General features: G+C 42.7%; 1 protein-coding gene across 1 annotated transcript in view; it reads right to left on the bottom strand.

Moving 5' to 3' along the window:
* The window catches only part of LOC111864117, a 487,205-nt gene that overhangs the window by 356,232 nt on the left and 103,626 nt on the right, over positions 1 to 27,347 (bottom strand). The window contains exons 4-5 of the mRNA XM_023851148.2: positions 20,134 to 20,214; positions 4,964 to 5,017 (exon numbers count right to left, since the gene is read on the bottom strand). Coding sequence (XP_023706916.1) covers positions 4,964 to 5,017; positions 20,134 to 20,214 — 135 coding nt within the window. The remainder of the gene's footprint in view (positions 1 to 4,963; positions 5,018 to 20,133; positions 20,215 to 27,347) is intronic.

Raw genomic sequence — 27,347 nt, 5'->3', positions numbered from 1 at the left:
CCACTCAGGGCATGGATTTTTAGTTTGTGTGTGTGCGTTTTTCTGTGTCTGTGTACAGGTAGAGGCTTTGCGACGAGCTGATCACCCGCCCAAGGAGTCCTACCGAATGTGTAAGATCTAGAGAAACCGAAGTGAACGGAGAAGTTCATGGAGGTAGGCCTAGGCCCACTGGGGCTGTAGTGCCAAGGAAAAAAATATATATACAACTACAACTAATTACAGCGCGTTAGAGATCTCTGAGGTCCGAGAAGAATGTTTTATTTATCCCAATTTCGTATGAACGAGCGAGCCCTGCCTCGTAATCTTCCAAGTAGGAAATATCTTACAAGCCCCGCCCCGACGCACACAGACACACGCATAATACTGAAGAATGCCGTCTTCTGGGACGTGGCGCCGTGTAGATCTTTTGTGAACTGGCGTTTCGGCGTAACGTGTCGCCTCCATCTTCAGGGTAGAACCAGTGCGCGCAGTTGGCTGCAGACTGCTGCAAAGAATTTAATAAGTATATCCCCAAAACACTTCTAAGTCTTAAGACAAATTTTATAGAACAAAATGGCTAAGTAACGTTGTAATATTGTATCTTAGGAGCCTGTTGCAGTCGGCATCAAAATTATCAGTTTTTGTTCTCCGTACGCCATGCAACAATATAAAGATTTAAAATTAAATCCTTCTTTTTTTAAATTCATCAGTGCACTATATGTATGTAAATACACGTATATACAGCGATTTCTACCGTTGGCAAATAAGAGCATTGACTGAGCCGGCAACAAGGTGTTCTGTATTTTAACTGCAAATACATGAAAGAAGAGAGTGTGAAATTTAGTGGATCGAGAATTGAGAAAGCAGAAACACGGCTTTACACAATGAATGTTGTTAATTTTAAATTACTCCGCTGCGAATTAGAATATTATCCTGTCTTTTTGCAACGAATCGAGGGCCAGTCCACCTCTCTCGTACTTCTGTAAGCGGATTTTACTGAAAATTAATACGGGATTCTTGGTGGAAACAACATAACGCAATGTTTTTACAGTGCTCATACTTTGACAGGCTGTAAACCTGCTCAGACATGCACAAGCACAAACATTTTCTAGAACATGTTTCATATGTATTTTCCCTAATGCTCATTTATTTATTCATATTGTCACGTATATGGAGTGATTATAGACGGGTTTTGGATCGATGATCGGATTTATTGGGCTCTTCGATACAGCGCGTGACTACATATTACAGTTCACTGTTACACACACGCCAGTGTCCACAGTTACGTCATTAGCTGTTGCTCTGCAGCGGTTTCCAACTGTGGATGTTCCCCTTCCTCTGGGTTCCCGAACTATCCCCGGCCTCAGCTACCAGCTTCTAACTGCAACAACTCATGATCGAACCTCAACAGTTCACTCAGTCGCTCACCAACCAACTCATCAATAACTTCACTCAACTCACCTTCTAACTTATCACTAACTGTCCTGCTTATATTTTCTCGGTACGGACCGCACAGAAAACACCTTCCCTCTGTTGCTGTATCGAACAGTTGCCGTGGAAACACGCTTGTTTTGTTGTACATTTTCTTATCTCACGGTCATTTCCCAGCAACCGGTCTACATGTCACATTATCAAATAGATATACAGTGCTTAAACAAACATGTTCTTAATATTTATAGACATTTATGGTATCAGTACTAGGAAGTGCCCTTAAGGTGTACTACGAGTTACATACTACGAGTTATTAAGAAAACTGATCTAATAATTATTCATAAGTTTATGTTCAATGTTGCGTAAAAATTGTTTTAGCCAACAAAAACTTAAAGAAAACCCGCTATATGTTTGGAACCGAAATCTTATTTGGCGAGCAGCGGTGTTAAAAACCTTGACCGTGGCCTACATTATATTTAATGCACGAATTCATTTATGTATAAATATAATTAATATATTTATGTATTTATAAACTCCCAACCAAACAGCATTTCACCATAACCAAAAAATCTTAATATAATTTGCGAAATGCAAGGAAATTCGATTGCAATGTGGTGAAATATTATTCGACAGAACCCAACACACTTCAAACTATTTCAAAATGTTTAAATATATATCAATTGTATAACCGTCCCCCATTCTGTCTTTGTACTTATGTACCGGCTTCGGTAGATCACTTGACTCGTTTCAGGATCGTGTTACGGCAATAACTGAGGCAACCGGAAACTGCACACTTGAAGCAAGTCCACTGCTCCAAATCAACATCACAACTTCCACTGCCCACAAACTGTTTATTTATTCAGAAGCCAAATATTACAACTTTCTTTGCAAGTACGGAGTAATCTGGCCCTTTTTTATTGTCAGATTTTAACGATCCAAAGTCAAGGACTGATGAGTTTAGAGAAACACAGGAGCGTAGCCCAATGACTTCTGCCTCCGATCAATTCAAAACGCCAAGTCCCCGAAGACTGGTCTCTGGTCTCCTGCGGGAGCATCACTTCATCCCCCAAGAAGGATCTGCAGACACGAATTCGTCTCCAACTGTCTGAATTTAACTAACCAAATTCATCATGAAATCAGAACAAGCCAATCACATAACGGCCCTTGAGAATAAAACAGTTCCCAAGATACAGAACTCGGAACCCCACATGTGAAAGCCGTTACTTTCTTCAGTTTAGGGCCCAGCTACACTTTCTGACAGCCACGCATGCCAACAAAACAAAATCCACATCTTCCAGACTTGCCTCCCGTGGTGACCTTGCCTCTTCCGGCCGTCCAACTTGACATAAACAAAACAAGGCAGTAGTTTTCTGCCCAGATACGAAAACAAGTCAGAACTCGCTAATAACTCGGCCTCTCTGAAATGGTTAGAGTGGATTATAGCGTCCACGGAGAACTGTACAGGTTTGGACTGTCACAAAAGTAACACACGTACTCCTTCTCTCTCTCTCTTACTGCGAACGTAACAGAGGACACGCTAAAGCAATTTATGAAACGTAACTGATAACCTTGCCAATATGCACGCAGCCATGTTTATTAGAGAAATTTGCAAATACTGTGGTGGAGTGTATGGACCTCAAATTAACTCAAAGTCTCCAGCTTGTTCTGAACTGCTAAGTGAACTTTTCAACATGAAAATGCTCTTTTGTCAATTGCTGCTTCTGATGGCAATTACACTTTCAAGAGTTGTCCTGAAAAAATTGATTCCAACCTGAGAAAGAATTCTTAAAAGGAATAAAAGTAGTTCCACAGCACAACATCTAAGTCTTCATAACTAAAAATTATAACGAGAGGTACCTAGGTAGGTAATTATGAAAAAATAAATAAAATTCATGACCAAACTGTTTACACCATATACGCTTAGGTACATCGCATACATAGCCCAGAAACTGAATTACTAAGTAAGGTCTGAAGGGTTCTGACGTTTGCGTATATCACTCAGAACTACTGCGTCTTCGGACCTTGTCCACCGTCCGGTTTTCTAATAACCAGAAAGCACAATGATGAACGCCGTTTTCTGGGATGTGGCGCCGAGTACATCTCGTGTGAACAGACGTTACGGAGGACCGTCCGTTCACACAGGATCTACACGGCGCCAAATCACAGAAGACGGCGTTCATCATAGTCATCGCCGTAAAAATCTCAACTCTTGCATAGCGAACGCGACGTTTCGCGAACTGGATCTCTTTCCGTCCTCGGGTGAGAGGGGGGACACTTATTTTATTGGGTCCCTCAGAAACAGCTCACCTCAGCCACTGAGGTTATCTTTTTCTAAGGAACCCAACTGAGTGTCTCTCCTTCACCTGAGGACGGAAGCAGATAAACTATCCGAAATGTTGTGTTCTCTGGCTTTTAGAACACCGGACGATGGACAAATTCCGAAAACACACTAATTCTGAACTAAGTAAGTAATTAAGTTTATGAAGTAGAGTTTTTCATGGGAATTTTACAATTGCACAGCAAGTCAAGGAGTTTCAACCGTTTTATGAACCCAGAAAGTTCTTTATTGTGTTCGTAAGAGCCGGATACTAGTTCTCTGTCCTCAAAATGAATCCAATCTCTGCTCTCTTATCCTATGTTATCCTCCCATCTATACTTATGTCTTCCAAATGTTCCCTTCCCTTCAAAATTTCCTACAGAACTATGTGTTGCTCTCTCTCCTACTCGAAGCATGCTACATGAGCCACCCATCTCATCCCCCTCGCTCTGATGATCCTAATTACATCTGGAGAGGGCTCGAAATCACACATCTCCATTGTTCTGCTATCTCAGCCCCCTTACAAGAGAATGGAAAAATGTAAAAATCTTCTTGAATGGTAGAAAGCATTTCATGTATAATAGTCTCTCTTAATTTCTCTATGAAAGCAGTTTTGGTGTGTCAGTATCGTTGCGAAAAATATTAACTATTCCAATATTCATCACAATCTGAACTATACAAAGTCTACCAACTGTGTAGTCTATCAAGTGTACGTGGCAAGAGTTTACGTTGCTCGGTATCTATTTCACTTATTATGAATTCCTCATTTCTTTATAAATCTCTACTTTTCAGTGTTAACAATTTCACCTAGATTCAGCTAAATATACTAGAAAAATCGTGGCACGTTTTAAATCAACTCCTACCAAATTAAACCTTGTACTGAAGTGTTGCCGGATTTGTTGTCATTAAGCAACATTAACGTTTCTCGAGACAAATACTGACAAGAGCATTATTATTTATTAAATTACACACTACAACGCAGCGTGACATCACTTACTAAACCAAGAAGTCCAAAATGACCGTGTATTGTACTGGCATGTTAGTTAACGAGTCGGGGAGTCCCAAACACGTGACACTCATTGAAGCCTCTAGCGGCGAATTAAGTAACTACGAGAAGATATTGCAAGTTTTCAAACAAATGAAGATATGAAACATAAAGCCACAAATCTGCAGATATCAGACAACGGCGTTATGACATTTGTTGACGGTAAAGTAAGAAGGAGTTTAGATTCTTACCTTTCGTCTGAGCTGAGTGACTGTCCGAAGTTTTCTGCCACATGTCTCGAAATCCTGAAACAAGAAAACGGCATTTGATACGAGAAGGACATTATATACCTTAGAGATTTGGGGAATTCACGGCGGTGACTAGAACGAATGCTATCTCCTTGGACATGTTACAAATTCACCGAGGTGATTATCCTTGTCTTACTCAACTCGTATTTGTTTCCACTGGTTTCTCTGGGCTCCTAGCACGACTTACATCCCTGATCCTCGGCTTAGTCCACTTGTTATTGGTGTGAGTGTCTGTCCCGATTGCTCTTTGGCCCTGAAGATGGCAGTTCGTTTCTCTGAAACTTCGGTAAACTTCTACATGACTAAGCTTCGTCACATCTGAGAAGTAACTCCGTGATTTCAGTCCGCAACCGAACCAAACCGATCGAGCGACCGCCGCTTGTCGGCGAAGTTAGTGCCAACTTTAGCGGATAGAGGGTGTCGCGTGGTCAGCGTAACGAATCCCCACGGCCGTTAATTTCGGTTTTCTAGACCAAAGCCGCCGTTTCCTTGAAATAGCTCCTCAATTATCATCACGAGGCTGAGTGGACCCACTACTCCGAAAAATCTGGTAGCGCCGGGAATCGAACCCGGACCTCTGGATCTGCAGCCAGGAACGCTGACCACTAGACCAACAGAGGCGGTCACATCTGAGAAGACAGCATTAAAATATGTTCTCAACAGACTACTTCAGTGTCGTCTTTAAATGACCTGTCGTTCTACTAGAGAAACAGCTATATATTATATAATTCATGTTGCCAGAAAGTTAAGGTTTAAAGATGCCCCTTCCGCAGGAATAAATGACATTCAAAAGGTAAAAAGAAAAAGAGTAAAGGTATCCCTGTAACAGGCCATGGAGGTCCGTAAGTTGTGAGACGTCGAGGCTCCCACATTTTCTAGACAATCGGCTCACAGATGGCGGTAATGTTGACAGCCTTACGCGCCGGCCGCCCTTCACCCACAGGAAGATTTCTGGTAATCATTTTTGTTAGAGACTGAGTCGACCCCTGGGCCATAGTGAGGCTGGAAGGATTAGGTAAATTGAAAAATCTAAAGACCTCATCGGAATTCGAAGCCGCGAACTTCCGGCTCGTAGCATAGTGCCTCAACCAACTACGCCACCGTGTGCCCCCATAAATTACATTGAAAACAGATTAATTTACCAGCCCGTAAAGCTTCTGACATTGCCACAAAATCGATCCCAACTGGTTGTTCCCTACTTAATATTCAGTACCTCACAATCACCACACATTAAGCTACGATATGAAGAGCATACATACATAAACACATAACTCATGTTCCTTCCGTCCGTCATGCTCTGTATCTCGGAACAGATTAGAACTGTAAATATATAAATAGTTATTAGTGTCAGAAACAGAACTCGGTCAGTTTCGCTGTTCGAGTCCATCTGCTACTCGATACAAACAACGACACCTTGAAAATAAACAGCACAAGCGCCCTTTACCGTCGGCTTCTTCATTCCGCTGCAGTGCGCTCATGAAGGCACAATTACGTCACTTCACGTCCGGAAACTTCAGCGTGAGTCGTGGTGATGGAGTACAGGGAGCTTGCTGTCCCTCCAATCCAGAATATTAGTTCAGCGCTTCATTTAAGTAAACTAACACTCGTATGGAGATAACCATAAACAAGGAATTTCGTGTTTATACAATTCCCTTAATTGCTGGCTTATATGTTCTGTGTTAAGGACCACTGTAATCCCTTAAACAAGATGTTCTAACATCATTACCCTTCCTGTTTCCTCTAAGTGCAACAGAATATATCTCTGTATTACGTTAATACTGTAAAAGAAAAGTAAAGCTATCCCTGTACCAGGCCGTGGAGGCCCATAGGGTTGTGAGGTGTTGAGGTTCCCGCATTTTCTAGACAATCGGCTCATGGATGGCGGTAAGGTTGTCAGCCTTACGCGCCGGCCGCGCTTTACTCCCAAGAATATTCCTGGTACTCATTTATGTTAGAGGCTGAGTCGATTAGGTAATTTGGAAAAATCCATGNTCCTGGTACTCATTTATGTTAGAGGCTGAGTCGACCCCAGGGCCAAGATTAGATAAATTGGAAAAATCCACCTCATAGGGATTCGATCCCACGAGAGCTCGCCGATGGTCCCTATCCTAAGCCAGGCAAACCCTATGTCTCCAAGGCCACTAACGGTAACGTGCCCAGCCGTAAACTCTGCAGGCTGGTAACAAAGGCCCCTGCGCAGTGATGTGGTAACAGTACTGAGCAGATTCATACATGGGACGGAGCACAAACCGATACCAGCTTGTGCCTAACTACTCTAGGACCACGAGTGCTGGCCGACCTTCGTTTCGGCTTCAAACAGAAGAAATTAAAGGATGATGCAACAGAAGAACAAGCTCTGAGAAGTTTTAAAAAAATGAAAGTATGTTTCAATTTTGTCCTGGAACTACTTATCCTCATAATAAATAAAATAAACAAAAACAAATTAGGTTAACAGAATGCAAACACAACCGCCAGCAACTTTAATTATACAATTTTTTGCTAACTCGTAATTCGTGTGAATACCACAGCCAAGGTTTCGAAGAAATTCTAATTAGCTCTTGCGCGACAGTGCAAACGTTTCATGCACTGCTGTTATGAAGTGGCCGGAACAGGCAGAAGCTTTCACACAAAAATATTCTTCTTGTTTCTCACTCACCGACAATTTCACTCACTGAAAACTTTCCTCACGCCTTGTATCATCCCAACAGATGTCACGTGTATCAGTGATTATAGACGGGGTTCGGGTTGGTAATTGGATTTACTGACCACTTACAGGTCGTATTTTCAATAACACTAATTTTCACAAAACAAAATCACTCCACGCTAATCTTCTGAGTCTATTCCTGTTGCATAAGTAAAGAAAACACATAATTGAGAATAAATTAACTTCTACATTTCTGATGTGACGGTAAGTGTAATCCCTCCAAAGGCATATATTGCGTAAAGCGGTTCCTTGTTGTGACTTGACCAAGTAGTCATAACAAATGCTGCCAACTGCAGCGCGAAAAAAAACTGAAACGCGAATCGTGTTGGAGAGGCCGTTTCGGGTATTGTTAAACACGAATTCAACGCCTGTCCATTACACCCCAACAATTTGCGTCCTCATTTCAGCATGCAAAGCTAATTATCTTCATGCACAGGGCTACACTCGTAGAGTTCACAATTTGTAACGCTTCAATGCATCCTCTTTGTGTTTATATTGTGACGGCAATGCTTTGAGCAAGTCCTCACAATAGTTTGTTACGCGCACAGCTGTTATTACTTATTACCGGTCAGTAAACACATTCCCGCAACATAAGTGCTCGACAATAAAAGGACATCCGTTGATAGGCAACGTACCAGTAAACACGCATTCTGGATAGTAGAATACGGTGTTTTCCGTGAGGTCCGTGCAAAGTGGTTATAAGAAATGTTCAGCAGGACAGTAGAAGTAGAGTATAGTCGAGAGTAGTCGAGTAGAGTCTATGGAATTAGAAGCCGCCGAAATAGCAAGAAAGGGATTAGGTAAAGGTATCCCTGTAACAGGCCGTGGAGACCCCTAGGGTTGTGAGATGTTGAGGCTCCCACATTTCCTGGACAATCGGCTCATAGATTGCGGTAAGGTTGTCAGCCTTACGCTCCGGCCGCCCTTTACCCCAAGATTATTCCTGGTACTCATTTCTGTTAGAGGCTGAGTCGACCCCAAGGTCATAGTGCGGCTGGAAGGATTAGGTCAATTGAAAAAAATCCAATAACCTAAACGGGACTTGAACCAGTCACCTTCCGGCTTGTAGCACAATGCCTCAACCAACTACGCTACCGCGTGCCCCGTAGTCGAGTAGAGTATACGGAATTAGCAGCTGCCGAAGTGACAAGAAAGTAATTAGACTCTCATAAGAAAACTTCACATGTGATTTAAGTTACAGTGAGACTGTGACAAATCCGTTGCCAGGATACGGCTAGTGAAGGCTGAGAACCCAAGTGCGTGTTTAACGGTGAACTGGAAAGTGTGCAGAATAGCAACAGCGCTGTATTGCCTGTAGTCCTGAGGTGTGTGAATGTATAAGGTACATTAAATGCAATCTTCATATCCGAAACCCATTTACAAGTCGCCCCAAAGCGTGACAATTTACTTAAACGACAAGCAAATCTTAAAACTGCAAAAGTTTGTTAATTCCTTGCATTCTTGGAGCCTAAACAAGTTTAAAATTGAAGAATGCCGTCTAATGGGATGTGGCGACGTGTATATCTTGTGTGAACCGACGTTTCGGAGTAAAGTATCGCCTCCATCTTCCATCCTGAAGATGGATTTCTTGCTTGGCTTATATTTCGAACCTGAAAATTGAGGGGAAATGTTCCTCCGAAACGACAGTTCACTTTCAACGGAGTACATATCATATCCCAGAAGACAGAACTCTTCCTAACCACCGCTGTGTGAAGCTCAAATCATTAATTATATTTCTGATGGAAACGTGTTCGGACGTCTTGTTAAACGAAACGTCCCGTATATGGAAATAGGACAATGTAGGACATGAGATCTCGCAGTTAAAAGCTGATGAACTCCCAAGTAATTCAACTGCCTCACTCGACCAGAAGCTCTTGCGGAGTCTGTAATTCTAGCGATCAGTTTCTTTCAGTAGCCGTGGGACGGACGTGCAGAAAGTGTGAACATGTTTTAATTACACCCGACGGTGTTATAGAACAGTGAGACTTCCCTCCTTTTGAAATCAAGATAAAAGTTTATATCTTCGTTTAATTCGAAACACGCAACCTGGGAAAGCTCTGGAAGGAGAGGCAACTGCTTCTACTTGTGAAAAAGGATACGTTACGATAGTCTCCCCCTGTTTGAATTGCACCCCTCTGAAACGGGCCTATGCAGCAATGAAAAGTTTTTCCTTGTTTCTTAATGAGCCTGGTCGTATAGAGGCAACTTTCCAGACTTAAGCCAGTTCTTATCTCTGCCATGTCACAATCCGTCACATCTCAGATTACCATTCTCTTATCTCTCACTCCCTCTCGCTGATTATCGGGATAATACTTTAACATACTTCCACATGCATGGGTGACTATAGACGGGGTTTTGATTGATAACTGGATTCACTGAACACTTACAGAACGTAACTACAAGTAACTACGGCGTTATCACTCATTCACACACTCTGCAGTTCACCACAACACGTACTAAGTCTTCTCATTCTGCTGTGCCTTCAGTAGTCGTTGTCTGGTAACGGCTTTCAACGGCAGACCTTCCCTTCCTCTGGGTGCCCGAACTGTCCCCGTGCCTCCGCTACCAGGTTCATGGCAGCAGTCCTCTAACTAACTAACTAACTAACTAACTCACTCATCAACCGACTCGCTACACTCCACTGCAGAAACTTAACTGACTAACTAACTAACTCAAGTCGTTGGGTCGAGTGATATATCCTCGGGACAGACCCACAGAAAAAAAAACTGCTTCCAACAGCACTTCCATTCTTGCGCGCGGCCAGGTGCCTCGCAATGGCTCCAGTATTGTTGCGTATTTACGAAGCTGTTGCCTATCAATGGCCCTTGGCTCGTTGTTTCTTTCTCGGTCATTGCCTAGAAACGGGTGTATATGCCACAATACATAACGACTACCTCATTTCTTCCTTACATAGGCCAGTATATTCGATTAACTTCCCATCACCGGAGATGCTGTGTAACCATTGCAATTGAACCTGCTCACGCTGGTTCGCTCGAGGATTTCTTTTTTCTTTTTCTCCTACCTTGAAGATGGAGGCGATACGTTCCTCCGAAACGTCGGTTAACACAATATCTACACGGCGCCACATCCTAGAAGGCTGCTTTCTTCATAGTCACCGCCGTAAAAACTTCAAATCTTACTTTTTGGTATCTTGAATGACCTATTCTTCGAACGTATTGAAGCGATATGTTCCTCTGAAACGTCGGGTGATTTTGAATGGACTACACGACGTTACGTCCCAGAAGACAGAACTGTTCCTAAATACGGCTGTGAGAACCTGAATAATTTGTGTACTACATATAGAATATGTATTTATATAATGATTTGTGCTGAAGACGTCAGTAGCTGAGGTTCTTGCGTCCAGTGGTGGATCTGTTAGCGAATACTGCAAGAGAGGGCCGTTACTTAACTAGAGGGACACTATAAAGTCGAACAGCCGCGGCAGCTGCTACCAACTCAACATAATCCAACATAGGTGCCATAACTAACCTGGTCTGACAGCAACACTTCTAGCGGAGACTGAATACAAGTCTAGTTCGAAGTGTGAGACCTTACCTTTCACAAATTATCGTGCTTCGTGGTACAGTGTAGTGTGACGTAACAATTTAAATGTCTGGTATGCAATAGCTGTTTCTAACCCAACAAAATGTATTTAAGGGCGAGAAAGATAACAGAGGTCTGCAGTAAAAGGAGCTCTAAAGCATTATCCGTGCAGAGTGTTAATTCCAACAAACAACTGAAGAGAGCAGCAGGGTAGCTAAAGCCACGTTTAAGCTCCAAGGGCATGTAGCATTTAAACTGGTTGGTAGACTAGCATATAACTAGGGGCGATTAAACCTTCTAATTAAATTTAAAAATTAATTTAGTACCTCACAAATAACTTAATGCGTCTCCATTATAAAGTTAGTCGGATAAGCTGCCAGATAAGCTGCCAGATAAGCTGTGTATTCTGGGAATCTTACGAACCCCATGAACACTCACTGGAAGGGGGGGGGGAGCACAGTTTAAATGTTAAAGCAGACAGCACGAATACATACAAAGAATGCTACTACAAGCCGCATTCAGAGGCTTTGTTACACAAACAGAACCCACAGGAAGTTGTTCAGAAGTACGGCAGGCGGTATGTTACGGGCCTGAGCTGAAATTCGGTAACCGCCCCGACCCACACAAACTGGGAGCCGGGATAGCGACTGGCTACGGGCTGGAAGGCTCGCGTGTTCTCTTGTCCACGTCGCCCAGGCCGGCTCTGGGGTCCACCCAACCTCCTAACCAAGGGGTACAAAGGCTCTTTACCCGGGGGCAAAGCGACCTGGGCGTCAAGCTGACCACTCTCTTCCAGCTAGTGCTGAGGTAAAGAAAACGTGGATCTATACACCCACTCCTCCATACGCCTTCATGGTGTAGTGCTTAATTAGTTAAGCACAGGGACAACTTTACCTATACAGACTTCCATATATGACAGGAATTTCGCATGTCGAGATATTGCAATTACAGATCCCGACTGATCGCACAAAACCCTCAACCAAGAATGTGCATTATGACTACATCGACCTATCGATCTTTGTTCTGTACAATACAGACGGGGTGAACTACAGTTCTCTTTTAAAAGGCAGTAATAACAAACGCTTCGCTTCAGACAGTCTGTAGAGGCTGACGAAGTGCGTTGTAATGGTTCGACCGATTGGCCGAACGAAACATGTTAAACCTTACATCACTTTCCTTGTGTAGAGTATGAAAACCCCCGGGGAAAATTAAGCAAGTAATTATTTTCCCCCTAAAAAGAACTGGTGGAACAATTAAATGTTTTCATGTTATTAATTTCAGGGAATTCTAAACGAGTGTTCTCACGTCATTAAACACGGATTACATTGCTCGAACACGGACAGGCAGAAGTGCATTAATGGAATTAAGTTTCATATAAGCGTATGCAGACAGCCCCAGCTTGTACGCGCACGGACGACTAAGCCCATTAACACGCCACAGAAAACAAACTAAACATGAGTAACAGTACAGATATTCTGACCTAAGTGCAACGTCCTTTATTGGACACTATTTGACTACATGTTTTGGCCTAAATGGTCATCTTCAGGTGTACAGGTTCTTGTAGTTCAGGACTCAAGTCTCGTGATGCGGGGTTATTTCCTCCTACTGTTACTGTTATGTCCTCTGGTTAATTTGTATTATATGAGTTGCATGTGGTTTCTTTTCTGTAATGTGACGCGCTATGTTAGGGCTCTTTAAAAATGATGGCCGACAAGCACACAACAATTCTCCCGCTCCAGCAAGAACACTTAAGGCAGACACAACCAGAAAACCAAACAAAACCAAAACCAACCACGTGCAACTCACATAACAATAGCATGAAGGAAAACCGTATTACAGAAAGTAGTTAAAGTCAAAGTCACATTGCGACTGCAGGTCGGTTAGTATGTCTGTCTTGGTGTCGAGCTCCCAGATGTTCCTAATTCTGTGAAAGTTACTGTCCTGTACATGTGGGGCGCTCTCTCTGACGAGAGGTCGGGTCTGTCATTTTCATAGTCGGTAGTTTTAAGCCTGTTGTCAGTATATACAGGTGTTTATAATTATAATCTTAATTGCTACTTCTGTGTACATATATATACAAGACCTCTGTCAGTCCAGGCTCAGTGCAGCAGATTATGCCCTGTTTCTAGTAGCTTCCGCTACAACGGCAGTCTAGTCACTTGAATGGTCGTATGCCTGATAGCCGCCAAGTTTAAGCCTCTTATACTTTTTACGGTGACCAGCAGAGTCCTGAACTAGAACGACCTGAACACCTGAAAGTGGCCATTCAGGCCGAAACATGTACTGAACCGTACTGAACTAGTGGCCAATAAAGGAATAACGAAAGGACGCCATTAAAACAGATCTATACAGTGCAACCGGATGCGGAAATAGCACCATGAACAGGAGTTCCTTCTGATTTACATTTATTTGTAAAGAAGTCACGGTTACTTAATTTGTAAAATGTAAGTTGAGGCTCCAAAGAACAATCCGCGTGCCATGTTGACCTCATGTTATTACGCCTATCAAAGAATATGATTCTGTTAAGCTCGGCGACCTCACACTGGATTGGCGCCAGGGATCATGAGACAGACAATCTTATAATTTCAACTATTTGCGCAGTCTACTATAAATTAAAGCCACATTCTTCCACCAATTCACTTCTATCGGAACTTGGAAACAAAGCAAACTGTGCGCTTAACACTGATAAGGTCTTCATAAATGCGTAACTGGACTCCACTGTATTTAATAAGGTAAGAAAAGTAAAGCTGTCCTTGTGCTTAACTAATTAAGCACTACGCCATGAAGGAGTATTGGGAGAGTGGATGTATAGATCCACATTTTCTTGACCTCGGCATTGGCTGTAGGTGAGTGGTCAGCTTTACCCCCCTGCCGCTTTACCCCCGGGGAAAGAGCCCCCGGTACCCACTATAAGAGGCTGGGTGGGCCCCAGAGCCAGTCTTGAAGACATTAAGAAGAGAACATTCTCGAACTTACCGGGACCCGAACTCCGCACCCTCGGTAGTCCAGCCCGTAGCTAGTCGCTTTACCGACTTTGCTGTCCGGCCTCTTACTTTATCTAATAATAATTAAATTAAATATTTCCTTTACGTGTTCACTTGACAGCCCCAAATGCAATTCCAAAGCAAGTAGGCGCAAAGGACAGAAAACAACAAAACAACTTGCATGATTTAAATGACATCAAAAATTCAGGAAATTCAATCACGCGAACTGTATGCATTCGCATTGAACCAAACTAGTACTTTAATAATGAATAATTATGAAGCGTCAATATGAAACAAGATTAAAATACTCCTTTTGTTTCCAAATGCCAACGTTCCTACAAAGATTAGCAGTTGAAGCGCATATAACAGAAGGAAAACTTTTACTTGAAGAGCAGACACTGAACACAGAACTAGCGGGCAGTAGACGACAAAGAATTTCCGAAAAGTAAGCACAGAAAACGGAGGCAAAGCGAATTTGAATACGTAATGCGAAACGAAACGTGGTCATGAATAAGAAATTCAAATAGTTCAGGAGCAACACTAAGCTGGATACTCAGACGAGTATGGCAATAAGGATTAGCTGCGAAAGTCCGGGTTGCCGAGGTGTGATTCCTGATATCAGTGATTGAAGTAACACGAGGTAACATTAAAATGAATATATTTGGAATAAAAAAACGTGTGGAACAATTCGATGACACTTTTAATAATATACAGAGACGTGGGAAATCACTGGAAACATACGTCACGTTCAGAGAACATGCTGAGGACGATCCAGAAAGGGAACGCAAGACCAAACTTGAGGTCCCGTAACGGGCCTTCGGGCTCAGTGCTTCAGGCAGAAGCAGCAGCAGATTAAGAAAAGTAATTGGTGTGTAACGGATAAAAATGGAATCTTAACTTTTTAAAAACAAAAAGATTTTCCCTTTACTTTCATAACATAAGTTTAGATTAAATCGTGTTTGAAAACAGGGGCAAGGAATTCAGAACCATCATAAACAAAGCAAGGGATGTTATAAAGTCCGACAGATTAGCCGTTCTCGGACGCTGAAGAGATTTAAACATGCCCTAGTCACAGAGAGCAACTAAAGATAAAAATTCGGAACACAGCTGGATTCCTGGACAAGGATTATCTTATACTGGCCGAATATGTTAGCAAAACCATCAGCAACTTCTTAAAATTCGGCGAAACGGGAACAAGCAGCCTCAAGCTGAGTAGAACCTGAAGTATTTCTTCCTGGAAAATGAATTCCCAGGGAACTGTACGTTCCATTGAATTTTGAACAATAGCACTGCGGTGGGGGGGGGGGCTTTTCACCCAAGGCCAGTCATAAGTCATGAGAGTGCTCTGTAATATCGTACAATCGCATGAGAAAAATTTAGGATTACTCGTAATTTTGAGCACGAGCTAGGAAGTGCAGAACAAGTCGCCACGAAGGCGGGAGTGATCAACACTAGACTTTACTTCCACGAGTTCACGGAACAAATGCGCTAGTCATTAAGTTATCCAGAGGATCCGTCCAGGTTCGAGGCTTTGTGCTCATTTTCGTAACAAGTTTATTTTTTACGCAGAGGATTTGTTAGTCCCACGCCGAACCACCAAGCTGGAGGACCACCCTTTGTCGGCTGTCCGCGACTGCTTATTCAGTATATTCGAAGACTCCCTCCACACCTGGAGGGCGTTTCCTCCATCCGCAACCTCGGGACCCGCTATGCCGTGGTGATAAGAGACCCACCTAACATGGTGTGTTGAGGAGAATATTTGGACCGAAGAGGGATGAAGTGACAGGAGGTTGGAGAAAACTGCGTAATGAGGAGCTTCATAACTTGTACTCTTCTCCAAGTATAATCAGAATGATCAAGTGAAGGAGGATGAGGTGGGCAGGGCATTTAGCACGAATAAGGGAGAAGAGGGATGAATATAGGATATAACATAACACACCGCTTCCAACAGTTATTATATTGTTGCGTGTGCATATCCATTGTCAAGGAGACGTGTTTAGCGAGCCATTGCCTAGCAACGGGTATATTTTATGATTCTGCTATCCCAGCATTCAGCAGACGTCACAGAAATAATGCATGGACAATAACGCGACAGGACGCTTGAAGCCCATAAGGATTGGGCTAGAAGAAGTATTGCTGTTTCCGAGGAACGTCTGCGAACAAGCCTGCAACCATAGGACATCGAGGGAGGATGAAGACGACGACGAGGGACGAGGAGGAAGAAGAAGTGATGATGAGACAAGAGAAGTCGAGCGGTCAAATGCAGCACCTTACAACAGAAGAGGAGTAGCGACTGACAAATCCATTTGTGACCAGAATTCAGAGCGTATCAAAGGTAGGATGGTGGCAACATTACGGAGAGGTCAGAAGCTCGGCAAAGCGACATGAAGGACAAATATATTCCAAATAAAACAGCAGCTTTACTAGAAACTGAATTGCTTTCAGGAAAACTGAAATATCCTTATGTGACATTGCAATCAGAGGAAGAATGGAGAAAATGCATACTGAAGAGCCTTATCGTTTTCACTCACTAAAAAATATTAGGATCATGATATCAAGGATGATTAGATGGGCATGAAACGTAGCATGCATAGGAGAGAAGATACATTTCATACCCACTGAACACATCATTTACTTTCGTCCTACGTTTCGAAGCCATGTAGCATATCAAGTTAATTAAAACATCCTTACAAAAACCAAAAGAAAAAAAGAAAATACTTTGTGGCTCTAGTCCGCAAGCGAACTATACCGACCGAGCGACCGCCGCTTGTCGGTGAAGTTAGTGCCAACTTTAGTGGATAGAGGGTGTCACGTGGTCAGCGCAACGAATACCCACGGCCGTTAATTTCTAGACCTGAGCTGCTATTTCCTTGAAATATCTCCTCAGTTATCCTTACGAGGCTGAGTGGACCCCGTTCCAGACCCATTACTTCTCACAAAATCTGGTAGCACCGGGAATCGAACCCGTGACCTCTGGATCTGTAACCAGGAACTCTGACCACTAGGCCACAGAAATAAACGTCCTGACACAAGCCAATAAATAATAAACTTCTAAGGTTTTACAAAAGTAATTAAATCTGCTTAGGTGGAGTTTGTTCGCTCCACTCATGCACGCAGTTTATGTGTCACTGCGCAGGGGTGGGGGTTCATACGTCTTTCGGAGTTATATTATGTTAATTATTGGAGCAGAATATATTAAATATTTCACTGGCTCAGAGACAAGCTGAAGCATCCTTTCTACGTGATGTGGGTACATAAGCAGGACACGTAAGCTTAAGCCAAGTGATGGCTATTATTCTCTTGCAAAAACTGCAAATAAACTTCGTGTCCGCCCCCGGAAATACAAAAACTGTGCATGAGCATGATAAAGGAGAGGAACTCTAGACACAACGCAGCTGCATACAAGAGCAGTGCAAATGGACGTGTGATTTGGAAGCCTGGAATATCTGAGGTCTGTACGAGGCAGGTTCGCTGAAGTAGTCATCGGGTGCAATTAGACGAATACACATTTTCCATGGACACTGGAATATCAACTGTTTCTTTACGTTCTACTTTATGGAAGTCACGGGACCAGATCACCAGTTCGGCGCACGGTGTTCAGACCAGACCAGAAGGACACGATACAGTGAGATTCGTTTCATTTCTTTCAGAACAAGCAAATTATTTGATTCTAAACTGTTCTGACGATGGTGGATGGCACATAGAATTACTGGGGTTTTGGACCTTTTCCATCGTCCGGAATTCTAGGTAATATAGGACACGATGTTTCGGAAACTGGATTTGTTTACGTCTTCAGGTGAGAAATGAAGACACGTATTCAGTTGGGCGCCTTACAAAAAGAGAGCGCTTTCTAAGGGGCCCAACTGAGTAGGTTTCTTCATTTCTCACCCGAAGACGAAAACAGATCCAGTTTCCGAAACGTCGTGTCCTCCATTACCTAGAATTCCGGACGATGGAAAAAATCCAAAAAGATAGTAAAGCCGCAAGCAAACTGTTACAAATGGACGGAGGGTTTTGTGACATTTCCTTTTTCTTTCAACTATACCTGAATACATACCTGTATGTAAAATACAGCTAAGCGGAACTGTGAAAATTACAGGACAAAGTGGAAAAATCTTGTTCGTTTTAGTGTAACTAGTTTCTTAAATGAAACATAACAATTCAGAAATATTTAACTTATGCACACTTTTGAAACTAGGGCCTTATCTGACAATTTAAGTGGCAAAGCCTATAAAGCTAATATTTCGCCTGTTGGTTTCTGAGGCTGTTAAAACTAACCTGTGACCCCAATAGAAAGAGCATAGCCTGAGAATCCATAATTAGGTTATTTGAATTGTGACACCGTGTAGTTTTGTATGTGGATATTAACGTACCGAAGGAACACACTGTCTCCATTTCTATGATCGATATTTCACTCTGAAGATAGAGGGAGTATTTTCCCCCGAAACGTTAGTATCCACCTACAAGACTACACGGTGTCACAATCCATAGAGGGAGTATTTTCCCCCGAAACGTTAGTATCCACCTACAAGACTACACGGTGTCACAACCCATACAGCACAATGTAGACGCATACAGAAGTGAAAACCTCAAATCTTATATAGGCCGAGGATGCAGGAAGACAAAGGGTTAAGAGGAACACTTGAAGAGGGAAGAAGTGACTGGGGACTGGAGACAGTTATTTAGTGAGAGGATGATTTGTTTTAAATAATGGATAACTGAATATTATAGAAAAATATATCAAAGTAGATCCGGCAGCAGGAGAAATAAAAACTGCTGATGCGGACGGGAGAGACTGGAGGGCCGTAAGTCAAATGGGGCGATAGTACGTCAAATTGGGCCACGACACGTCCATTCAGCGCCCTTTCCAATTCGCTGTTCATTAATCATCTTCTCATTCGACGCTATATTTTCTGAGCTACAGACAGGCTGTTAGATAAGGACGATTACAGACCTATAGTTAGACCTGAATAAAAATATCCACCTCACAAATATTGAATATTTTGATAAAAAGAATTAATTCGAGGGCATCCAGCATTTTGGAAGTAATTTACTGAATAACAGAGACCGCATTTTATTTTTTGCCTACCTTCCTTTTTTTTCGAAAAATAAACACAGAGAACTATGTATATGTTGCTGTCTCGTCACCAAAATGCAGGGCAAAATCATGACATAAAGATAGGAAACAGATGTTTTGAAACTGTGGCACAGTTCAGATATTTGGGAACAACGATAACAGATCGAAACCTGATTGAGGAGGAAATTAAGAGGAGACTGAACTGTGGTAATGCTTGCTACCATTCAGTCCAGAGCCTTTTGTCTTCTCGTCTGCTGTGCAAAAACATAAAAATTAAAATATACAAAACTATAACTTTATTTGTGGTTTTGTATGGATGTGAAACTTGGTCTCTGACATTAAGGGAGGAACATAGACTGAGGGTGTTTGAGAACAGGGTGTTGAGGAGAATATTTGGGTCGAAGAGGGATGAAGTGACAGGAGGCTGGAGAAAACTGCATAATGAGGGGCTTCATAACTTGTACTCTTCTCCAAGTATAATTAGAATGTTCAAGTCAAGGAGGATGAGGTGAGCAGGGCATGTAGCACGAATGGGGGAGAAGTATATTGGTGGGAAAACCAGAAAGAAAGAGACCACTGGGAAGACCAAGTTGTAGGTGGGAGGACAATAATAATATGAATCTTAGAGAGATAGGATGGGATGGTATGGATTGGATTGATCTGGCTCAGGATATGGACCCGTGGAGAGCTCTTGTGAGCATGGTAATGAACCTTCCTCTATTTTTGGTTATTATCCCGTGCTTACATAGCTGTTGTCTGGGAACGCCTTGATAAAAGCCGTTACAATAGTAATGTTTCGCCTTACCGTTGTCATTAAGGAAGTCAAATCCCAAAGCGTTGGCATTTCTGGAGATGTTGGTTGTAGTATTTCCGCTGGGGTTGTCACCTGAAATATAAACAAAATGAATTTATAATCCTAAGGGCATATCATTTACGATTACATACAAGAAGAAACACGTTTTTAATAGGACTTTATTTATAACTGCAATTTTTGCAAATTTTCATACGTCATTGGTCTACATATTCATTCTGTGCAGACACAAAGCTCTTACTGCACATACAAAATTCCTATTGAGATACCAGGGACAGAAATAAAACACAGATGTCAGAGAAATGTTGGAAGGTCTACAAGAAAGGAGCTGGCTCAGCTATAAGATTCGCGACAGGATCTAGACGTTTTGAGCGGCCAGCTCAGAAGGCGATGAACAGACGGCTGCTGTTGATAATGGGCAACAGGCCCACTCCAAATACTCGAAACTTATCCGCACAAAGTCTACTGATTTCCAGAGAAGATCTGCGCGCCCGTATCGTAACGAGGTTCCTTAGAAAATAAAATAATCTCTAATCAAGTTACAGGAAATATATATACTAACCAAAATTAAATTTTTGTGAAAGTTTCGAAGCCAAATTTCATCGAAATCCGTATAGTGGTCTTGATAATAAAATATATTTACAAAGAGCAGAAGACACCACAACTCCATTATGCGTTCATGTATGTAGTTCGAGCGAGTAGAAATAGGCGCTACATGCTTCAGAGACGGTGACAGAAAATCTTCAATTTGCTATTCACATAAGCCAAGGCGGAGCGAATGCTTGCAGAACAAGGACTAACCGATACACAATACATTTGATAATGTACTACACCTCTCTTTATTGTAACATTCAGTGATATATTTTTCACGACGGGTTACATCCGTTTCCAAATGAAATCTGATATTATAAAATCTCTTGATATTCCTCAGGCTCTTGGGGGGGAGGAGACACTTTGTGTGTTTACTGCTACTGTGGGTATTTTACAAAAATATGACCATCTATATCGCTAACAAAATCGATATATCGCAATAAATTTAGTAGACAGGGAGAGAAGCCATGTTACAGTGAAGTTGAGACAATCTGGCTAAGCCATCCCATGTGCTCCCTGCACCTGTTTACGTCACAGCTCAGTTATGATTCACGTCAGAGACCCCAGTACGAATCTCCATTGGTTTACTTTATGAGGCATTTACCTCGGCCCCTCTTTTCTGAATTTATAAAGGCTCCATGTTCCATTAGCGTCCATTAGTGGGCCTTTGGATCACGGGTTTGGAAAGGTGTGGTGAGGGGGGGGGGTGAGGACAGCTTGTGCGTGATGGAAAATCAAGTTCGTTGAAGAGCTATCCCCTTTGTACGGATCAACCAACCGTATTCTGGCGACTGTTGCGTACTGAACCGACGTGAAAGTATGACGTCAGATATGTAACGCGCTACCGGTCCCGAAGGAAGTGGAATACCATCATAACCTGAAGTTCCCGTCGCCTGTGTGAAAGGTGGGGCTGCTAGATTTGCGTTAAGCACGCTGTAACGGAGAACCCGTCGCGCGGGGGAGCTGCAGGCAAGATGCATGCTACGAAACGCTCTCCACTTGCACGGGAATTTTGACTTTAAGACTAAGATGCTGAAGAGGATAAGAGTAACAGTAGACTGTATAGAATAGTACGGTTAAGTCTAAGATCTGAGGTTATCACGGCGGTGACTATGAAGAAATCAGTCTTCTGGGATGTGGCGGGGTGTAGATACTGTGTTAGCCGACGTTTCGGAGGAACGTATCGCCTCCATCTTCAGGGTAGAAACAAGAAGAAATACGGGAACGAAACAGCGTGAACTCCCGTATTTCTTCTTGTCTTCTATCCTGAAGATGGACGCGACACGTTCTTCCGAAACGCCACTTAACACAATATATACACGGCGACACATCACAGAAGACTGCTTTTCTTCAATATGGTGAAATGTTTCATAATTCATTCTATTCACTGAATATTATTAAAGGCAAAGTTGTCTCTACACTTAACAAATTAAGGACCACGCCATGAAGACGTAGGGGGTGCACGGAGAGAGCCGTTGGACCCATTGGATAGCAGGCTGGGTGGGCCCCAGGGTCGGTCTGGACTCTGGGGAGAACAGAAAAATCTTTTTCTCCTGCCGGGAATCTAACCACGTTCCTTTCGTTGTTGAGCCCGTAGCCCGTCGCTATCCCGGATTTCCACTGCAGATTGTTAGGATGATAATATCAAGTAACCAAAATGGGTGGGTTATGTAGCACGCATGGGAGTGACAAGAACTGCATACAAGATATTTGTAGGAAGACCTGAACAAAGCAGATCACATAGGAGATGTACACTATATGAAAGCGGGAGGAGCGTGAATCTAACAGGTTCAGATTTCGCGGGGCTATACTAGCTCATGCATTTTCATGCAATGGTGTCTTAAACGACATGCATAACTTCTTATCTTAAATAAAAACACAAAATAAGCAGTAATGGGCAAAGTATAATTTCTCTACTGCAATCTATGTGGACTCTCGGAGTGTCCACGGTACTAGCAAGCAGTCTCTTTCTAAGGCGGCCCACACACGTACGAGTCTGGCTCGCGAGTCCGGCTCAGATTAATTTCACCACACACGGACGAGTTTGGCTCATTGGAACCCGAACCGAGTCAGACTCGTACGTGTATGGGCCCCCTAAGCCCTCCTATGACTGAACCAGCCACTCCTAACGCCGAACAGCTGGCCCAAAGTTGTGACGCAAAAAGAAACGCTGAGACTGTTAACTTCTCGCACCCCACTTCCCCCCCCCCTCAATGTAAGAAGCATTCTACGCTCATATATTTCTTGATTTCTTCCCAGCTTTGATAAATATTGGATTTAATGTTGGGTCGTATGTTAGGACCGAATGTTCTTTGTTCTTGTCTTCCGCTTCCTGCAACTTTCCGCTAGGTGCCGGGACGGCGCCACTGGCCACCTCGTTAGCGAAGTTCTGAAAGAGTAGCAGCAGTAACTGGAATGCAGACATAGGAGCAAAGCAGGATCAGCGAACTGTTAATGCCAGTTGAGACTTCGGGAAATACAAGCCTCCTTACTGTAAGGAAACAATACTGACAATGTACTAAGCGACACAGATACGTCTCAACCACAGTCAGCAACGACGGAATCAATTCCACGAGGAATTTAGAGTAAATTTTATGAAAGCAGTCTTCTGGGATGTGGCGCCGTGTACATATTATGTTAGCCGACGTTTCGGAGGAACGTATCGCCTCCATCTTCAGGGTAGAAGAAAAAGAAGAAATCAGCAAGCAAACCAGCGTGGGCAGGTGCAACAGGCTGAGTAAATTTGTTTAGGGAAATTACTTCTGTCATAACTAATTCCGAATTAGTAATCATTCAGCTTGTCAAGAAATTTTCACCGTTCTTTGGAAATCCAAGGTTCGTTCACAACAGCTTGCCCTGGTCCTCACCTTGTGCAACACGAATCCAGTCCATGCTCCCCAATAATATTTCATTAATAACTAATTTTAATATTATACTCTCTGCTGAGATTTGGTCTTCCCAGAGTTCTCATTTCTTCAGGTTTTCCTGCTAAAACACTGTACGCCTGTCTCGTCTCTCCCATGCGTGCTATATGCCCCTTCAATCTCAGCTTCCTTGACTCGATCAACTTAATAACACTTGATGGCCAGTACACATTGTGCAGTTTCCCGTCACGCAGTTTTCCTAAAATTTCCCTCAATTTTCCTTCTCAGCAACTCGGTCTGAAAGTCGTAAAATTGTGGGCTCTTCCTTTAAAGTGAAAACCAAAACAAAAGACGCCGAATTATAGATCTGTATATTCTAAATTTACGTTTTCGGGCTGGCAAGCGAGTAGGTGTTCACTGAAGAGGTTCGCTTGAATCTACTTGCCTTGGAATTAGAATTCAGCCTCAAACACAGTCGCAGTATGTCCGGTATGGTTAGCAGTGTTTCTGTAGGAACATAACACCTTTGTCTCTAGATTGGGGAGCCATTTCTACTTTCCATTCTGAAGATGGAGACAGCTGCCTCCACCAAAATGCAACACGGTGCTATACTCAGAACTTTCACAGCCTTGAAAACAATTCGCAAACTGTGTTTAACACAGATCAGGAAATATGGCGGTTAGTTTTCCCATAAACTCGAACCCCGTGACACTACATTCCTCGAGTCTGTAAGATATCCCAGTATCTGAAACGCCCTGGATAACGTCACTATGAGAGTCGGGTAATTTTTAACGAAACTCGAATGTAACGTTTATTTCTGAAATGTACTGACAAGGCTCTACCAATAAGATTAACCAGAGAGTGACAAGGGACTTGTAATTATGAATAATGAATACGGGAGATGCTCCACCACTGAATGTTAATTCAGGGAATGCGAAGGATTGACTTCATTTGAAGCACAGAGAGACGGGCGTCGCTGCACTTTTCTGTAACGTGACGTTCTTCTCAAACGGGAGATTATCCGATTTGATGTTGCTAGGTTTGAAATATTACCCAGGATGAAAGACTCGTATTGCTAAGAGCGGCAACAGAAAAATTGGGTCTCTGTGTATATGTGCATTATACGCCAGATTCAGTCCAAATTATACTTGAAACAGCAAGTAACTTAAAATGTATCTCATTTAATAGTTAATTCAACAGATAAAATATATGTACATAATTTCCACAGTAACTGAGGTGTGCTAGCTTGTTTGGAATTCGGAAATTTGGAAGATGAAATGAACCGAATATACCAATACATGGAGCGGATTGAGAAAAGGTCAATCTTGAAACTGCAATCTATGGGAACAATATGGGAAAATCTGGGCCATTGCTTTATCGACGCGCCTCTTCTGAGATCCACTGTGTTACTGCTCTGCCCACTTCCTCTCCCCTTCATACTGAACCAAAATAGACAAAATTTCGTCTGGCATTACAATTAGAGACGCCATGTAAGCTCTATGATTTTGTCACTTCAAATATGAATTCAATTTCATTACATGAGGTCTGACGTTCTCGCGTCAGTGAATATTAGGACTGCAGAGTTATGAATTCAAACACTGTGTATCTTCCAAGTCTGGTATACAGTACCAATGTTTCTGAGGAGCCGCGAGATGCAAGTAGCAATTTATCTACCAAAGTACACGGCATCACATCCCGAAAGGCACTGGTATTAAATTCACTTTTCAGCACGGAATTACCTACATGCCCACTAAAGCCTGATCTGCAGGTAATAAGGAAATACACTTCTTTGTACACAGGCCTACTGTTTCATTAACGCCTTTTGTATTCTTTCTTACAAGTAGTAACGAACTGTGAACCGTGGTCTAACGTAAGAATTGTCTTAGCACGCTCAAACACGGGGATCGTGGGTTCGATCCCCACTTGAGGCATGGACGTCTGTGTACGTTTATTCTGTTTGTGTTGTTATGCGTGTAGGTAACGGCCTTACTACGGGCTGATCCCAAGTCCAAGGAGTCCTACCTTCTGTGTAAAAAAAAAAGTAAAAAGCGACCAAGGTCCGAAAAATGGATGTAGAGCCATAGACAGACAGACACAAAGATAGATAGATGCACCCGAAGTTACACAAATTCAGAATCACTGTAAAATATCGAAATAAATAATCTACAGCGAATTATAAATTCCAATGCAGTCTTAAACCTTCTAAAATATTTGTAAATTCCAACCCCATGAAAATAAATTATGAAAGGGGATGATATGTTTAATGGCTTTCTTAGCCACCCTAAACCTGAGCTTCTGTTGGTCGCCGTTATCAGATATTTCATTTTTTTCTTTCTGTCATAAAAATTCCGACGGTCCGGATGTCCACACGAAGTTACGGCATCGCGATACAAGATCATAATGGCCGTGGTGATGATATCCTAAACCGATCCTTTGCTGCTGACAAGGAGACGGAATTCTGTTATGGACCCGAAACTTTCATTAAAGAACCTCATGGAATTCCGAGAATTTGATGAGCACATTCTAGTGTCTTCCACCTCACAGCCAGAATAATAAAATAAAAAGTATACAAAAAATGTACGTTTCTCAGTACTGTATGTGCAAATGGGGCGCAGTTTATAAAACCTCTTCCTACTTTAGAGTGAAGCTCAAGAAAGCTCTCAAAACAGCAATTAAAGTGGAATCATTTTATGGGCTGTGGAGGAAGGAGCGTCATCTACTGCCAGTAGCAACTGCAGACATCTTGGGACGCACGTACCCACTGACACTGCCGAGAGACTTCCCGAACGGGATGCTTTAGCGCTAACGCTCCTCGGTTCGGATCTCGGTAGGACGTCTAACTGACGTTCATTGTGGCTTTCCTCAGTACCTCAAATCTACGTACTGCGCCAAGACCGCTTCCTCTCAGATCGCTTCTAATTCATCATTCATATATCCCATCACCCGGCGCTGAAAGCGGGTTTATCAACCAGTTAAGAAGGAAATCGAAGATGTATCAATGTGTTCAGAAGAACAGGCCAGCTAGTCCCTGTCCTGTCTCGATCTCATGTCCTATGAGCTTAACACTGAATACTGTCATCATAGCAATTGTTAGGCTTCCTAAGTGGTATCAACCGTTCGGGCTTTGCAGAGAATTTCTTTCCACGAATTTCTTATCCCTTTCGCTCTACATACCCCGAAATTCTCACCATCCTAACAACAGCTACTGAAGAGGACCACCAACAAGGAGCATCGAACCTCAGAACCTTACGCTTAAGCCGATTGAGAACACTTTCACGGATTTCCGAACAGTTTTTGGCCTCTACATCACCCAGCATTTCAACTGCTGGAATGCCATTTTCCAGTTTCGATTTTTATGAAAAATCAAGGGGGGTGATAGATGCGTGTTCCCCCCCCCCCGACCATATCCACTGATTAAGAAAATCATTATGCAACTTTCCCCAGCCTCCTTCTCTTCCGCTATGTTCCTCGCTGTCTTCCGGCTCAAGCAGTGGGCATAAACACAATTCAAATGGTCAGAAATTTCAAGACTGCTCCTGCCATCTCGTTCCCCTTTCTGTCACTACTCTTACGCCTTCATGGCTGCGAGTCTACTATCCCGCACCACATTTACACAATTAACTGGTTTCTACCATATTCTCAGTCTACATCAGTTCCTTGTTGCACTAGACATGTCTATCATAAAAACAAAGTTACTTAAATTTCGCTCTTCAGGTTTCGAAACGAATATTCAACAAATATCAAACTCCGCGG

The sequence above is a fragment of the Cryptotermes secundus genome, unplaced genomic scaffold (genome assembly GCF_002891405.2).
Source record: "Cryptotermes secundus unplaced genomic scaffold, Csec_1.0 scaffold708, whole genome shotgun sequence".
Classification (NCBI taxonomy): Eukaryota; Metazoa; Arthropoda; class Insecta; order Blattodea; family Kalotermitidae; genus Cryptotermes; species Cryptotermes secundus.
Note: the sequence above shows the minus strand (reverse complement) of the source record. Positions and strands in the feature narration are given on the sequence as shown.